Consider the following 18,638-nt stretch of genomic DNA (forward strand, 5'->3'; position numbering starts at 1 on the left):
ATTTATGTAAGTGAGGATAGCAAAATAAAGTAAACTGTGACATATTATACCCAAAAATTCTTCATTCAGTGGACTACCAGTAAAATTTATCAAAATTTGGGACCAAAAATTATTCAGACACTTTGACCTAACCATGTTTTGCCTAAGTGTTTTTTCTTTAATTGCTAATGTGAACTTTTTACACCACAGACTTAACACAATTAAGCATTGCTTGGTAATTGGTCAACAAGTATTAATTGTTGTGCACATATAGTTATACTAACAGATGTCTGAATTTTTGGTTGATTGTAATCCATTACATACCTTTCTATCACAGTTATCTGACATCAAGATTAATTTGTTCTGACACAGTTTAACTCTGAGTTCTTGTCATATTTTATTACCATTTTCTAAACTATAGCAAATAAACTGTGATAATGTGAGAAATGTTGAAGGTGTCTGAATAAATTTTTATTTGACTATATATTTAATTTTTACAGTGAAGACTATGCAGTGCTATTTTACATTTGATTATTCAGTTTCTGTACCTGGACACCTACAAACTTGAAAAACTTAAACATTGTGTAAATAGCACAAATAAATAAATAGAACGAACATACAAATTAAACCATTTCAAACAGGGCCCACTGGTACAACCTGCACTGAGACCCCGCAAACCCCAGCTACGGCCCTGCCAATAGGCAGACACTGAAGCTCTTAAAGTCCACTTATAATTTGCTCATTCTAGCTTTTTTCACACACACAAATCCCTGTGAATGATTCCAGTAATTAAGGTGCCCCAATATGGGCTGCGTTATTAGAATTTGCAATTAAATGTGTGTTATCATAACTCATATTTTTTTGTGTCTGCCCTGCCAGTAATGAGAAGTCAAGATAAAACTGATATCATTGTTGACCTCCTTTTCATGTTTTTCGTTATCACAGCAGAATCATAATATTGAAGTGAAAAAAGCTATTTATATTATTTCAGTTATTTTTTAAATAAGCATCATTAGTTGGAAATGGCTCTACAAGACTTAAGCATTGTGACAGTGTGCGAATCTGAACTGAACTGAATTCTGTGGGTAGGCTGATGAAAAAACCTGAATCTACTTGCCGCAAGCAAAACTGAGGCAGTGCACTGAAACACTACTGATTTAATCATACAGATAACGACAGTAAAAACACTGATGTTGTGAAGCTCGCACTTCACAGAATGACATTTCTGCCTAATTAACCAGCATGCCTTTGTAACCTCTTCCGAAACCTGATCAGACAAACAAACACAAAACAACAATTATCTGCCCAATTCACAGTATCTACAGTAATGAGAAGAGAGGTTTGAGCTGACTGCAGCCTGTGGGAAGAAATAAGGGAAAAATATTGACACTTTTGCAGATATGCAGATAAGCAGCTATATATTTTTGCACATTTAATCAGATCTTAAAACACTCAAAATGTTGCTCTTGCAGTATTAGCCCAACCTCATAATCCACATTTTTACGCTGCTCTATGTTTACAGTACTCCTGTGCTGCTATTTTTAGCTGATGAAGAGACCACATTTAAAACCAAGACCTTTAGCATTAAAACCACAGAACTTACTTGTAAAAATGTTAATTGGTTAAGTGTAAGTTACTTTACCACATAAAGTGAAAAACTGTACATGTTTTAACGTAAAACAAAAACTGTCAAATTATTTATGATTATAGCCGCGAAGTAAACATATAATTTATGGTGAGAAACTGTAAAAAGACAGATTTTAAAAAGATCTGTTAGTGATGTGCATTTTGGGTTGCATTTCTGTTATTTAGTTAAAGTTTGTTACATTATTTGAATTTCATGTGCATTATGAAATTTTTTTTTGGTCTTTGTATGTATGACTCTGTGCACAGTCTACATACAAGTACTGGCCATGTTTTATGGATAGCTGACTTACAATTAACTCTAATTCATCATGTGGCTTTCTATTATACCACCTGTATTATTATTGTGGTTATCAGTGCATATTAAGGAAAAACAAAGTCCCTTCAGGCAAGACATTTCACTCAGCGGCCATCTTTGAAATGCCTCTCGGGCAGCTATTTCAGTCATGCAAATACAGCTCCTTCAGTAGCATGTTTAGGCACCATGCAAACTATGGCTGCTGCAATGATATGAACACTTCACCAATTAGCGACTTGCTCTTTTATTTAGATGACGAGACTTTCTGCCATATTGCACATTGCACTTTCTCCTATTCATAATCTTTGCGTATCCAACGTTTTTGGTAAAAAGCAGATCTTGGTATATTAACATCATATGCCTTGAAATGAAACGTATGGTTGTAAAATATACAGACACCAATATGTCATGCTGCAATACCTGAAACAATGCCACTATATTTTCATAGTGAATATCTGGCAACCACAGCTGTTGCTTTTTTACCATGTGTTTAACAGGATATTTTTACAGTGTATATCACCAATATACAGAAATCATTGTGTCTTTATATGCATACATTACAGTTGTCATATAGTGACTTATATACACTGTACATACCTGATGTGATGTTTTCCAGCTTGGACAAACATTCTCTTTTCTCCGCTTCCAGCTCCCACATGACCTCACACATCTGGACAGACAGCATCTGTTTAAATCAATAACACAATCACAAGATTCTGACAAGAGGTAAGTTTTACTTGCAATAAAACATATCTTCATTTTTGAAGTTTCAGAGAACATTACATCACATTTCTGAATAGCAACAGACCTTTGATCACATTACAAGCTAAACATAATTACTTTTTAAAGAGAACGAAGTGAACTGGTTGCACATGTGACATTGCCTCTCCATTTTCCTGAGTGTCATGGGGATTTGATGAAGGGTAGGACAATTCATGTTGTTCCTTCGAAATTTAACAAGCGTAGCATAAGTACCTGCACTGTACAGAGCTCTTAATAATGTCTCCTTTCACCTCTGTCAATCCCTAAAGGACTAACCTCCGGACATCTATAAGGTGGAAAAATTCACAACATAAATTATTTGTCTTAAAGCTGTCTCTCTGCAGCTGTATGTGTTTTCTTAAGTTGCAGCGCGTTGAGCTCTCTCGGCCACCATACATCTGTTATCATGATCAATATTATTAAAATCACTTCTAAACAAAACACAATCTAAATCTTTCTACGTACTGACAGATGTACTGCACCGATCTTCAAACATTTTGAATTATGTGCCATTCATTTTATCTTTTAGCTCAAGTGCAGTGTTGTACGTTATGTCAGCTAAAAGCACAAGTTCTCTATATTATGTGCCCAGAGCAAACAATAGCATTCTTTTGATCATATACTGTACTGCGTGGGGTGACATATTCAGAAGTAAATTCAGTTGCATGGCAAGCTGTACTTTATAGAGACATGAGTCACTACTGTGCAGTGAGGAAGGAGCGGTGATCAAGGACAGTGCTGACATGGACACAGGGATGAACAGAGAAGAAAATGAGGGTTGTTACCATGGCGTCACAGTAAGTGAAGAAAATCATTCTTTTCACTATTTCAAATAGCATGATTAACAATATGACAACCAGTTTAGATGGTAAACAAACATTTGAGTACAGAGGAATCTTTCCATGGTAACACTGGTACTGTGAATGCATGCTGTTTACTAGCATTATCAGTCGGGAGCACTAAACCTGAAGGATTTATACTGACTGATTTCCCAGGTTAACCTGCAGGAATGACCAGATTTCTAATATTAGCAACACACATTTTACAAAATTTTATGTGAGATGCATCATGAATATAATGATGAAAATGTAAGGTAAAGCATCATTTTAACATTTTGGCACATTTGAAAATGTTTTGAAATCCTAAATAAGTATATAAGATTGACATCTGGCTAGAGCTAAGGAAATTTGAATTAATTCAATAACAACTCTATACTCATTTTGATGGAAATGCTGTTCACAGAAGATGCTTTTTTTTTTTTTATCTGGACCTTAAATGGCAATTCAAACTGTTTCAAGCAAAATGCACCGACCACTGAAACTTGCTTGCATTATAGCCTATCATCTCCTCAAAGGCACATACTCTAACTGGTTATTATTTAAATGTATAAATACGCTTTATTAATACCGCTGAATAGGCTATGTTTTATCAAAATGTCAGAGAACATTCCAGTGCATAAGAGAAGCTCTCCAATCCACATAATTATGTCCTGTCTAGTTTTTAATCTTAAATGTGATCCATTTCTGACGGATAATGCTGGAGAGTTTACATCGATTGCGTTCTTACCCAAGCTAGCTAAGCACAAGCCAATGAAATACTTCAGTCTCATGAAATGTAGTTTAAATCGGTTCCGTTACCAAATTCTGCTCTATGAAAGAAAACAGCAGCAGCAGTAGCTCTGAGACAGAACAGCAAAAGAGCAACAGTTTATCCAAGTCTGTTATTTTGTCAGCACAACCTAACGTGGCTTCAGAATTGAAAAGCAACAAATTTTCAATGAAATTAAGAAAAATGAAAAAAAAAAAAACATCTTTATATCCATGGACCTGACCATTTGTTTGAGGACTAGGTGTGTTAAATAGCCTACTTGAGAGCTTTTCTTTAGTCGATGACTAATTACATGGAAAACTGTGTTGATAGGCTACTCACAGGTCCTAACGAGCAGGTTAGGCATAAAATCAGCATTCGTTTAGACATATCCATTTCAGCCGATTCAGCAGTTTCCTGAGAGCGCTTCGCAAAAGGACCGAGGCACAGAGACAAGTTGACGGCCGAAAAGTAACTGACAAAAAAAACGTCAGTCAACTATGCGCTCCGGTGCGCGCGGGTTCACCAGCAGTGCTTCGCCGCCAAACCTGTCCTTGTTTCTCCCTTATACGAAAAACACTTCATTCATAAACGACCCTGGGATGATGCGAATCCATTCACAACAGGCGTTTTGCATGAACCACGTAGACACATGACGCGCGAGTTGGACTGTCGATCCACGTCCTAAACGCGCACTTCCAAAGTATAGGTGTGTGTGTGTGTGAGTGTGTGTAGTCTATAGTAACAGCAGCACAGCCCTGAATAACAGCCATAAGTGACTCATTCTCTGTCTTAACCTGTCCGCACAGCTCTTTTCGTTTAGGGCACAGATATTGTTCTCTAATCTTGTAAACTGTCACCCATGCTCTTTTTTGCCATCTATATCACAGCTTCTGATTTCTTCTACTCCTTTCCCATTAAACTGCTTCTGATCTCTTAAATTATCTACTGTAGTTAAACGGAACGTTATGTAATATTGTGACATGTCAAGTAAGACAATAATGCAAAGTAACACACAAATACAAATATGAGAGCTCTTGCCTTCTTATAATCACCACTGTAACTGACTGTTGGAAGTGCATCGGGAATTTTTAATAAATGTGAATGCTTTCATAGGGATTTCTTTCATTTATGGAGAACTGTAGAGTCAAACAAAGCCGATATGCAAATGCATATGTGCTTGCAGCATGAAATCAATCATTTTGAAAGTATAATGGAGAAAGTCTAATATAGATTAGCCAACCCACAGTAGAACCTCACAAAAGAACCTGCCAGAAGAACTAGAGAAGTGACTAACATTGTGAAAAACAGTCCCAAGGAAAATGTATGTTAAATGGTACACATGTCCTAAAGAACTGATATTCCTCTTAACTTATCAGCCCTCACATACTCTCAGATCTGTCAAAATACTATATACATACTACATTACTTCAAATCAAACCAGAGATGCATTGATTTTATGTCGTGCTGTACCAGCACGCGAAATTGCACCTTTCATCATTACTATAATATTGCAAGCAAAGAATATATACAGGCAACTGGAAAAAGACAAAAGTCAACAATTTTTGCAAAATCTGTGCTCCATTTTTGTTATTTATCTATTGATATTAAGTGGCTAAAATGAAAGGTGTGAAACAGACAATTCACTTACCATGCATTAAATGACTTACACTCCAGCATAATACTGGCTGGCCAAAGATCTGTGAAAACAAATATATATAGACATGAAAGAAGCAAAAACATCATTGGTTCATTTAAAGGGGTCATATGATGCGATTTCAAGTTTTCCTCTCTCTTTGGAGTGTTAAAAGCTCTTGGTGCATAAAGAAGATCTGTAAAGTTGCAAAGACTAAAGTCTCAAATCCAAAGAGATATTCTTTATAAAAGTTGAGTCAGCCACACCTACCTAAAACGGCTCGTTCTAACACGCCCCCACATATCTACCTCACTATGTGGGAAGATTTGCATAACGCCGCCCAAATGTTCACGCAAAGAAAGAAGGCGTAACTTTTATTCTCGCTGTAGTTTTGTTGATGCTGCAGCCATGACGTGAAGACGCTGTGTGCTTCGTTGTGAAAGCGAAATGCCTAGAGCTGATCTGTGCTGGTCGCTGAGGGAATACATCAACTTTCACCGTGGACGAAGCGGAATCCAGCCCAACATTTCCGTCTCATGCTTGAGGTATTCGGCCAATCACAACACATTGGATAGCTGGCCAATCACAGCACACCTCACTTTTTCAGACCGATGAGCTTTGTAAAAATCGACGCGTTTCAAAAAGGCGGGGCATAGAGGAGAAACAATAATGTATAGTATGTGGAAAATAATGTTTTTTTTTTACTTTAAACTGCATAAACACATTTCATTACACCAAATACACAAAATAATGTTCTTTTTAGCAGCATCATATGACCCCTTTAACTTTTGTGTAATAGCATCCTGGTGTTTGTTGAATGTGCTTTTAACTCTTGTGAAATGGTATCCTGGTGTTTTGTTGTGTTTCGTTTGGATGAGTCACAGAACTGCCATAAAATCTTACTAACCATGGAATAAAACGGCTGAAATGTAATATAGTGCCATATGTTACCTGAAAAGCATTTATGCAATCTGCTTAAAGTTCCTCTTTCTTAATTCCGAGTCCTAATTTTAAAGAAAGTCTATCTGAATTACTCAGCTACTTTGTGTTATCAACTTCCCTGATCAACAATGTCATAAATGTATCACATCCCTTTCCCTTGACCTTTACAAACAAAATCTTCAAAATCTTTACACAGTTACTCTATCATATATTGCATATTCTTTCAGTGCTGCCAGTCTAAAGAGGAAGTATGCCTTCACATGTGGAATGAATGAGCTGAAATCATCTTTGGTTTTGGCCATGGCTTTGTGATGGAGAAAGAATATAACACTTCTTATCTCATACTTCATCTATCACTATCTTCTGGACTCTATCCTCCTTCAGCCCACATCCTGTTCAAATGGAGGAACCCTGCACCACCCCCTCAAGGCCTGTCTGCATTTAAACAAGCCCTTACTATCAACAAGCAGTCTTATATATCACACACCTCATAAAGGTGACAGACATTACAAAACTTACATTTTGAGAATTACTTGTCATGTCCTGTGAGTTTACATACTGTGAAAAAGTGGTGACGATATTTATTTAAATTGAAATAATATTATTTATTTCCTGTATATTTCCTTAACGTTTCTGCTATGAAAAAATCTCATACATCTAATATCATACATCTGGGTGGCACGACTGACCAAGAGCCAAGTGAAAAACAGTTTTATGATTATCACTGCACACTTCATTCATAAAGTGTGGAGCAATAGTTTATTAAACATTCATTGATTCATTCAATAACTCCTAGTTACATTATGTCATCATTGTCATCAGTTGAAATGGAAATAACTTTTTGTATTTTCAGTCACACCCAAAAATAAACATGGGAACAATGACTAGATTTTTCTTACTTAAGTGCGTTATTAGCCGAGTCTTTTGATGGTCTACTATCAATATGAAGGTATGTGCAAATCTCTAAAGAGAGCTAATCTCTGCTTTATTCGCAATACGATTATTTTCTTCTTGTAAGACTGTCTGATAGAAATTCTTATAGGTACAGTATTCGGCCGAAGTGTGCTAATTTTATTCAACATTAGCATGGGAAGATATTTAAAGCTACAACAAGAACTGAATATTGTAATGCCATAAAAACCAAGTCGCTATTATTTTAAAGGATAATCAGTCACCAAATATGTTTATTCTCTCTTCTTCCTCACTCAAGCACCCTCATAGGTAGATACCCAGAGTTTATATACAGTATGTAGGCATATATTTTATTCATCTCAAAGTGTGATGTGTCTCCAATAAAAATACCCACTAGGCAAGGTTAAATCACAGAGGTGCAGGAGTAAAAGCTAATTAAATCAGAGGGTTGATGCTTTGGGCAGAAAAGGGGGTAGTGATTCATAAGCGTTTGGTCAAATAAATTCTCCAAATGTAATAGGGTCACAGACAGACACAAAGGTGGACCTGTTGACTCAATTTACCCTCTAGCAAGTCAGCATGAAATCTGGTTAGAGATCAGTTTGCACATTAAACCCCCTTACCTGGAAGGAACCAGAAGCAATGGTGGATGATGGTAATAGGCTATGGCTTTTTTGTCCTTGAGAGGGAGCAAAGTGTGCAGCACTAGCACTGCTGCTAAAGTCTTATTAGCTATACAGGTAATTCTTAATACTCCATTTGTTTGATTCTGTTTTTGCACATAAACAACAGAGTGTGAAGGTTTATGGTGGATAACATATTGAACATTTTTATTGTAATGCAGAGATTTGTGTGTTTGGCTGAGAGTTGATTAGACAAACAAATACCAAGCGTTAAACCTGCTGTTTGAATACCAAAGACTCTGCACAAGTCGTGGCCTGCATGTGTAAGGAATCGTGTGCCAGTGTATTTTGGGAAAATTCACAACCTGTCTCAAAAAAAAAAAAAAGAGATCACATCCAACTTTTGCACATCCAACTGATTAAATTGATTTAACGATTCACCAGAAAAAAAAAGACTGGTATTTTCACTGCGGTGAGCCAGACACTTCATAATACTACCTGCAGCTGTTCCTTATTTAGTGCCTGAATGTTAAATACCTTGGACAAATTGATTATATTGATTAAAACTGGAATCCTCCGTGATACTATGCATGTGGAGGCTTTTACATTAATGGGAAATACAATGATGCGATGTGGTGAACATGAAAACAAACAATTTGTTAGTATAGATTGCTTTTCGAATTTTTGACATTGCTGATAAGGGGATTGGTCTTGATGTGCTTTCACCGAATAGATTATATATTTGGACGTGATGCTCTGTCAGCTGGTCCAATAGAGCCCTTTTAATAGTTTTCCTCCATTATTTGAATGATCATAAAAGACCTGGTACATGATCAAACTGAAATGCTCTCGTTTTATCTGCTGGTGGTGTCATATTCAGTCATGACTGAGCAGTAGTAAGTTATTTAAGCATGAATGATTTGCTTGCAGGCCGAGACAGAGGTCTTGACCAATGTGATCTCTTTTTACCCCTTTTCCACCAACGCAGTTTGGGTGCTGGTTCGGAGCTAGAGCCTAGTTTCAAATCGGTTCTTTGTCTTTTGACACCCAAAGCACCAGCTCCGAACCAGGAAAAGTGGTTCATAAGTAGCACCAAAACATTGCTGGGCTAGAAGTAAGAACTGTGTCAGGGACTGGGGGCGGGGTTACCGTGACCAACAAAATACTTTTAACAGCCATATTTGAAATAACAGCTAAACACGAACACGTTGGATTCGCTGTGTTTGGATGCCGATGTAGGTTCTTAAAGCCAGGAACATCAATAGCAACGCAACGTCCACCATTGTTGATGGTGTTTAGGCTTGTTCAGATGGTCCGGTCGGTGCGTGGCACCGGTGCGCCGCGGGAGCGACTGGAAGGCAGATGGCTCTTTATGCTTTTGATCGTTCCCGCGGCGCTTCGGTATCGCGTGCCGATCGGTCCACCCGGCGCCGATGCATCCTGAACAAGCCCGTTGTGTTTGGCGCTGCCGCGCTACCTTTGCTATGGGAAATGAGACATATTTAGATGCCGTAAGACCTGGCTCTGTGGTGGCTCTCTAGCCAGTGGAAAGGTAAACCGGTTCTTAGAAGGCTCGCCAGTCGAACCAACTCCGAACCAGCAATAGCACTGGCTCTGAACTAGCACCCGGTTCATGCTGGTGGAAAAGGGGTATTTGTGGAATCTAATCTCAGGCTTAATGACTGACAATCATCTTGTGTGTTACTTACAGTTGTGACATTGATGTAATAAATAAAATTCCATTAGGTTGGAAATACTGTGATAGTAAGATAGTTGGACATAAACACAATAAGGGACAAAAAAAAACACCTTCTTGTTTTCCTTTTACCACATTTTTACTTCTGCACTACACTGAAGCACTGAAGTCTTCATCACAAGTTACAGCTCCTACACGTGGTTGCTTTCCTGTAGTGATATTTTAGTCAGCTCAATTTGTTTCTCTGTTGCAACAACTAGTTGACTGCTTTTCTGCAGGACAATGAGAGCTGGCGTTGAAGATGCAACACCCCATGTGCTAATTTTTACAGTGCGAGACGGGTTTTTTTTCTTCTCAGTTTACTGTTAAATGCTATAAATTTACTGCAAGTGCTTGATTTATGGATTATCAGCAGTAAATTGACATGTTTATTTAAATAGCAGTATTTTAATGTAGGAAACTGTATGTATTTTTACAGCAATTGTTTTACAGTTTACCATGAGTAATAGTGCAACACATCCAGCTGACAATAATTCTACACATTGAAATGACAACCGAGAATCTCCAGAGGCAATACAGCAATACATCTTACTTTCAGTTCCGAAACTAAATATAGGACTCATCATTTCAGCTTGACCACAGAGGAAGTGTCTTTTAACACCGTTTTTAGATTAGTATGAAACAAGACCTCATTGTTGCTGCTGAATGATGCTGGTTAGTACTACTGAGTCTACTTAGGCTAAGGTAACATTTGTATTTTTTAATTTAACACATTTAAGTGAATTTGCAAGTACATGTAATTTTATAAATACATGTATTTAAATATTCCAGTTTTACTTTGAGAAGATATGACAGCAAAAGAGATATGTGGTAAGACATACATTTATTTTCACTGCTTTTTGTGCCTTAATGTGAGTTGTTATCTGATGTCATGTTCAAATCATTTTAATATCAATCAATACTGTACTTCACATATTTTCATCCACCTTTGTCATTGTTTTTTTTTTTTCAAGGCACTTGTGGCGAATGGTATCGCTACTTCTTGTTCAGTGTCTTTGTCATCGACATCGCCTTGATATTTTTGGTTTACCACTTAGAAACAAGTTTGAAAGAAATAATTGAAAATTTCCAAAGGGACAGATGTCAAGAAGAGGACTATGTCAATTACGGAGCAAGTGGCTTTACATGCGAGCAAGCCAGCTGAAGTACAGTATGATAAAATATAAAAATATATTGCACTGTAAAATAAATAGAAAATAATGCTTTGTTTTAAAGTTATACTGAAAAGATAATATGCTTGTATAATACCTGTTACAAAAAATTCTGATGAGTTTCAGGTGGGTCAGAATATTATCCCTACGTAACCCCTTAACTATGTGAGAAGTCTCAATATGCTATATTTTTGTTGCATATTGTGTTGAGACATGAAGGAAATCCAAGTTAGCTTTGCCACTAACAAGAGGGGTTTTAGAGAAAAATGATGTAATCAATCATGTCATCTTTGCCATGCTGCTATATAAACTGTTGTATACTCTTTGTCGTATAGATAGTCTGTGATTGATATGAGGTCCTCCCGGCCGTGATTAAAGCATATTCAAATGCATTGTCTAGAGTCTGTCTGGTTACTGCTGCACAGCAGGTTAGTGGAACACTAGAGATCTTAGTCCCAAGTGATAAAGTGTTCAAAAGAGAGGAGACATAACTTAACCCAGGTGAATAGGGGATTTCTAGCACACAACTGTTGTTGTTGTTTTTATAAAGAGCAGCAGTAGGCAGTATAATGCATACTTTTGTCATTAAATTCAATATTTAATGCAACATTTGTTTCGTTAGTCTAAAAGATAAAATAATCATTTAAACAGGACAAAGAAAAGATTCTTAACATACTATTTAAGCACAGGGTAAGTGAGTCTGAAATGGAGGGGATGTTAATCTCCTGGGAGGAAAAAAATGTCTTTTAGTTTCTTTTTGTCTTTTAGTTTCTCATAAGTAATTCATCCTGTAGTGAACAAGCCAAAGTACACAGGGTCAAGACTGCTGCAGCTGCTGCCAGGAGACACACACATTCCAAAAGGGCAACAACATGCATGACAAGATGCTTCAGTTCACATCCACACCAAAGTAAATGTACAAGAAGAGCCGTGATCAAAGCGTGTATATTCACCAGACACAAATGTTGTGTGGCAACCCTGAATGTCTCTGTAATCGCTGTTGAAAGACCAATGGTCTCAGAGGCTTGCAATCAACACCAAGGTGGTTTCCAGAGCACTTGAACTAAACATACAAAAAAGTTGTTCCTCACGAATCATTCATCCTGTGTGTATCATGCAACGTCTGTGTTACATTTTTAGTGATCATTAACAATGACGATGCATTTCAGGTATTTTATTAAATATTCATAAATGAGCTTTTTATAAATGCTATAAACTTAAAACGTACAACAAAAAAAGTAAAAAATCCCAACTTTTTATTGATCTTTTTGTCTTTACTTACTCTTGAAACATGGTATTATGATTATTGTTGGCTCTTGTATGATATACTGCTTTTGATACTGTAATAAATTGCTTCCTTATTTGTATTTTGCTTTGAATTGCTAAAATATTAAATGTTAACGTTAATTCATAAAGACATGAAAAAAGGTAACAAGCAAATGAATATACTGTAAGGTATAATACTGATATTTTGGTCACAAGTTACTGAATATATCTGCATACACACAACTACATTATAAAACGTTAAAATTAAATAAAAAGCTGTTGTGCATAATAGTGTAATAGTGTTTCATAATACTGCTGTTTTTATTGTATTTTTTATCAAATAAATGCAGACTTTTATTTAAACTTTAGAATGGTAAGAGTAATATAGAACAAAACTGGCACATTTAATATCTTGAACATGGCCTGGCTCAAGCTCAGAATAGATATAATGTTGTTACCGTATGCTGTTTCATGCATATTTTCCATAAAACTTTGAAAAAGACATCTGTTCCAGCCGAAATACATTCATGCAGGTACTGCACACCTGGAAGGGTTACCGTTCAGGGCACGTCATCTTTGAAGTTTTCATGAGTGTTTAGTGTTTATGATGTATGGTTATTTAGGTTATTTATCAGTGCCAGTTTGGTGACATCAGGACCTCAGGACTTACTTCACGGAAGAGAGGCAGAGTCCTGTGTCTCCAAACCACCAGCCCCACGCGCACCACTAACAAAATACAGGCCAACACCAGGAGCACCACTATGGAAAATAAAAGCATGACACTGTAAGCACTGTGAGAACAATGCAGCCTTAATATGTAACATCTTTATGAGTTTGTGCTTTAACTATGCTATATTTATAGTTAATCAAAACGACATGGATGTGTTTATCATTGACTAACTTGAAAAGATGGCATTCCGGCCAGGTCCAGCGGCGATGTAATGCTTGCTTAGGCTTCCAATTAGAGCATAGATAATCACAGGGTAAACAGAGAGGATGTAACGGACGTGCTTCTCTATTAGAAAGTTTTCAACTGTAAACCTGTAGAAGAACACATAAGAACATGTACCTTAAATATGAGTCAATCACAAATGAAAGACATTTTTTAATGATTTAGTTTTATACCATTTTCAAGAAAGGTTTCTCTAAAAATGTCATGTGGGATAACCAACAAGTAATTTATTATTCTTAACCTAACCATACATATGTACACACATCTTAATCATTATTTTTAAAACAATTTTAAATATATTTTTCAGCGTTTTTACAAATTTCATGTATTATTCATTCATAAATATCATGAAGTCTCTAGAGTCACACCACATGACAGCTAAACTTGCCTTGTCATAAAATGTTCAAATTATTTGATATAATCTTGACACATGCTCATGACATCATTTCCGGTTTTTAATTGTATTTCTTCTTAACGTTTTGTTTTCTTAGAGATAAGAATAAAAGCCAAAATGCCAAACTCCTTAATACGGTAATAACGGATAAACAAACGGATCTAAACAAAAAATGTCATTGAGCCATATCACAAAAATTATATAATCTTGACACATGCTCATGACATCATTTCCGGTTTTTAATTGCATTTTCTTAACGTTTTGTTTTCTTAGAGATAAGAATAAAAGCCAAAATGCCAAACTCCTTAATACGGTAATAACGGATAAACAAACGGATCTAAACAAAAAATGTCATTGAGCCATATCACAAAAATTATAGCAGAAAATAAATGATGATTACCATATAATTACTTCCAACAGAAGTATGCATAAAGAAGCAGTAGCAGCATGTGTTGGGGAAACTGACGCCAGATCCAACACAATAGTGAAGTTGAGCAGTGTGGCAATAGTTGTCCATGTTGCATAAGTGGCAATGCCATTTTGAACCTGAGGTACACATATAACATGGTCATTTCAAACATTTCAAATCTGTAGTGCACCTAATTTACCTGCTATCTTTTGTTAATACTGTGCATTTAAATACCTTACATATGAGATATAATGTTCAGGTTCAGTGGTCATGTTCATTTAATTACAAATAATAAATAAATTATTAAATACAAAAGAAACAAATACTCTGCCTCTTGTCAAAGCGATTCCAAAATGATGTTCAATGCATACCAACACTATGATGCAGAAGAGGTCTTTTGGATGTTGCTGTTTAAGCCAAGATCCATGAGCTCGCAGACCAAGACAAGAGAAGAAGATCATCAGGTAGTTGGTGAAAGCAATCAGGGCAAGAACAATCAGTGCAGGAATCATCAATCTGAATCAATAAAAGACAAACGTGACCTTCTGAGGCACCATGCAAAACTATGATTATGCCACAAAATATGTTGGCTGCCCACAACTTACTCTCTATCCCACAAGACCAGCCAGGTACTGTTCAGAATCATGTTGATGATCCAGGAGAGAAAGAATTCCGAGGGCAGGATTGCTGGACTTGAGTACAACCTGACAGCCAATAATTCAGGCGAAGACTGTCAAACTACAATGAATGGCTTTCAAACAGTGTGAATAAGCAAAGTGTTAATATGAGTGGAGTGTGTGTGGTTTGAAGTACCCTCTACAAAGCCAGGTAAGGATATATGCGTTCATCAGGAAGAGCCAGGAATAGATGACCCCCCATATAGACAAGGTCCATCCAGCAGGAGTGATCTCTGTCTGATATATTTCCAGTGCTGCGCTGAAATGGACCTTAAAAGCCAACGAGAAATTAGATGCATATATGACTTATTTATTATACATCTGTAGGTTATATAGATTAACCTGGTACGTACCTTTTCCTGGTCCCGCCGAGTGCATTGATAATCAAAGCAGCAACGTAAGCAAATTGAGAAAGAACAATGAGCAAAATACGCAAAGTCTTGTGATCCCTTAGAAGAGACATTTTTTTGATCTAAGAATTCAAAACTATTATGTTCTTTCGTTTTTGTAAGCTAAAAATGGTTATATCGTTGATATTGCGCTTGCCACGGTGTGAAGTTAGCAAAGTTAGCTAGAGTCGCTGTTCAAAGGGCCTATGTGCTAATAGAAACGAATTAAAAACATCATATTTCTTCGTGGAGAGTAATACCGCCCTTCCTTTCGTCTGAATTATACCCACGACTTTTTAACAACTTATTTTTCTGCCACTACAGAGAGGTGGGGTCTTCTAACTTGTTTACGTTACAAAAGATGCGCTGTTGTGTAAAGAATAAGAGAGTGTAAGAGAGCCATCTACTGGACAATGTTTATTCCATTTCTAAGTATTGTTCTATATAAAAAAGTATCTGATCTAAGCCTTGCTTTATGGACGTCTAACAGGATAAACATTCATCTTTTTAACCCTGTAAATCTGGCCATATGAAATAATAGTCAGATTCATGAATAATAATAATAATAATAATAATAATAATAATAATAAACATTTTGTTTTAGATTATGCACCATATTTGATACATCAGGCTTACATGGCTCACATAGCTCAATGAGGGAAAAAAACACATCTACATTTTATTCAGAGGCCAAAACTCAGTAGAAATATGCAATTTGGTATGGTTGTTATTATTTATATGGCCAAAAAGTAAGACATAATTCTGATAGTTTGTAATGTAGCCTAAATAAATGACTTAATTATAACTAGCAATATGTACCTGAAGGTTTTTTTTAGAGTAAATGAGACTTTTTACTTGCTAAAAAGTATGAACTATCAGTCAGAAGGTTATGAACATGTTGATCATTTAGAGGCATTAGAAATTAAAGTATCAAATATGATACAGTAGGCTTTGTAGGGTTAAAGATATTGACAATATCTGGACCATCATTTCAAGTTGAACATCACACTTTAACATCTGAAATAACTTTCAAGTAGATTAAAAATGAATAACGCGATGTTTTATTGATTTAGATGCCTCTCTTTCTCGGGTTTACTTTATTTGTTCTATGTATTTCCCTGTAGATTATCACCACATTAAATGTAAGCATTTGTTTTTACAAAATATGAACCTTCAATCAATGACATTAATACTCAGATCTTAAATCAGTTATAGACCAATGTCATATATAGCTGTGTGATTGGAAGCCATATGTTTGTGACATTCAGAGGTTTGAACAGTTGAAAATGTGTCCTGTCAGGTTGGTAAAACGTTTAAAAAAACAATTAACAATGAATGTAGCTCCACTCAGAGCCACATGAGGGCAGCAGACTTCTTTTCATATGTGTGCAGATTATAAATCAAACTGTCCTCAGCAGGGTGTAAAGTGTACCTATTCCTAATTAAGCCTAAATTAGATGTTTGTTTTTTTTTTAATAAAAAAAAAACTCCCTATGCCATTATCACCGACAACTGGAAATAACATAAAAATGCAGCTATTGACAAATGCATTTTCTATTGCAATAATTACAGAATTTTAAAGTCAATTTAAAAACATCTAGACTCTGAAACAATGCATTATGGAAATCGCCCTCAGAAACATTAAGCCATAGTTGTATTTAGAATGCTGCTGCAAATAAAATGAACTTGAAATTTGGTGAAATTTTAATACTTTTCTCAGTTTACATTATAGACAAAGTAATTCCACTTATCTGTAGTTGTCCATTCCAAACTATCAAATATCATTTGGCGTATTTTGATAAGGGTAAAACTTTCAAAAGGAAATCTTGCACCTCTACCAAGAACTAAATTAAATGCATATCAAAATGTGTTTACTGCACACAGGAAGCACAACATTGTGTGGTTTAATCCAAATCTACAGAATGGCAACATATGAGGATAACAGTGTCATGCTCTTTAAAATGTATGAACCAACATGTGCTGAAGCACATTAATGACCACAAGAGAGACTAGGACTCATTACATATTGTATGTAAATACTTTATGTTGTAACATCTGCCCAAAACAGATTATAGCACAATGTTTCAAAACTGGGGGGGATTAAAATGTATCTCTTCTGCTCCTCAAACTGTCTGGTTGCATAGAGAAACAAAAAATAAGTCTACAATCTGAAAGAGATTTTAAAATAAATAAAACCTTTAAATGTGCAGTTTGGATCTCTCCAATGATTAATGCTGACGATTCAGACTGAACATGGCACATAGTCTGACAACAGGACGTAGGGTTGCATTAAGGCACATAACAAGCAGGTGAGAGGTACGGTGAAATACTGAAGACCAGGAGTCAGCTCTTGGCCTGCTTCCGTTTCTGAATCAGCTCCGCCAACAGTTTATAACGGGACATGCACTCCTCCTAAATAGGTTAAAGAGAATAAATTCATTAACTAATATGAAATCTAGCTTTTATATGCAGTTAAATGTTAATTTAAATACATTTTCCAATGATTGTCGGTGAGAATGCTCACCTTGGTTTTCCCAGGTACCACCTTAGCTATCTTGTCCCAGCGTTCAGTGGCGCCCCGTGGGTATTGCTGTAAGGCCAGCTCCAAGAGCCTCTGCTGGTTCTGTGTCCAGACATCTTCAACAGCACTGGGTTTTTCTCTGGAGGCTGATGGTTTCTTCTCATCTTCACTGTCGTCATCTACAGCTGTGGGGTCGAAGTCTCTTTGTCTGCGTCCTTTCACTCTCTCCTCCGCTGCTCCGGCTCCAGCACTCCCGACAGCAGACTTTTTCGTCCGTCTTCTGAGTGCTTTGCTCTCAGAGTCCTCTGCTCCAGCAGGCTCTGCTGAATCCTCCGGCTGCTGCTCGAAGGTGTCCTCTCGCTGGGTCATCAGACTGTCTGGCACTGTGACGGCTCTGGAACTCTTTCCCATCACTGCACCACCCTTCAGCTCAGAAAGCTTCACCAACCCTGGAAATAAAGACAAAGAGAATGAGATAAGTGTTCTGAAAGACATGCCTGATAATACGCCACAGTAGGTGATAAATCAGACTGTAGGTGGAATTTGATTCAAAATATTTGATAAATAGTTTACCTGATGTATTGGTGACACCGTCTTTGACTTGCTTCACCTTTGCTGTCACCTGTAAAGGTATACCAAACCATTTTTGGTTACAGTGGTACTTCACACACATTTATGTACCAGTTTTTTTTTTTTTAATGTATTTGATAAAAAAAAAAAAAAAGAGAAAAGAAAAATTG

General features: G+C 36.5%; 2 protein-coding genes and 1 pseudogene across 5 annotated transcripts in view; all 3 read right to left on the reverse strand.

Annotated features, from left to right (window-relative positions):
- LOC107688439 (vasoactive intestinal polypeptide receptor-like) overlaps positions 1 to 18,638 on the reverse strand; it is a 44,442-nt gene that overhangs the window by 22,306 nt on the left and 3,498 nt on the right. For 2 of the 4 annotated variants that reach the window (XM_016486106.1, XM_016486102.1), the window contains exons 1-2: positions 4,613 to 5,016; positions 2,519 to 2,606 (exon numbers count right to left, since the gene is read on the reverse strand). In XM_016486106.1, coding sequence (XP_016341592.1) covers positions 2,519 to 2,606; positions 4,613 to 4,666 — 142 coding nt within the window. In that variant the 5' untranslated portion in view covers positions 4,667 to 5,016. Of the gene's footprint in view, positions 1 to 2,518; positions 2,607 to 4,612; positions 5,017 to 18,638 lie in introns of those variants that run through there. The other 2 variants (XM_016486104.1, XM_016486105.1) reach the window with 2 other exon arrangements.
- On the reverse strand, positions 12,588 to 15,750 carry LOC107688440 (uncharacterized; annotated as a pseudogene).
- Positions 17,402 to 18,638, reverse strand: part of dnajc1 (DnaJ (Hsp40) homolog, subfamily C, member 1) — a 7,896-nt gene continuing 6,659 nt past the window's right edge. Inside the window, exons 10-12 of the mRNA XM_016486101.1 lie at positions 18,472 to 18,520; positions 17,902 to 18,347; positions 17,402 to 17,789 (exon numbers count right to left, since the gene is read on the reverse strand). Coding sequence (XP_016341587.1) covers positions 17,721 to 17,789; positions 17,902 to 18,347; positions 18,472 to 18,520 — 564 coding nt within the window. The 3' untranslated portion in view covers positions 17,402 to 17,720. The remainder of the gene's footprint in view (positions 17,790 to 17,901; positions 18,348 to 18,471; positions 18,521 to 18,638) is intronic.

The sequence above is a fragment of the Sinocyclocheilus anshuiensis genome, unplaced genomic scaffold, assembly GCF_001515605.1.
Source record: "Sinocyclocheilus anshuiensis isolate Anshui unplaced genomic scaffold, SAMN03320099.WGS_v1.1 scaffold329, whole genome shotgun sequence".
Classification (NCBI taxonomy): Eukaryota; Metazoa; Chordata; class Actinopteri; order Cypriniformes; family Cyprinidae; genus Sinocyclocheilus; species Sinocyclocheilus anshuiensis.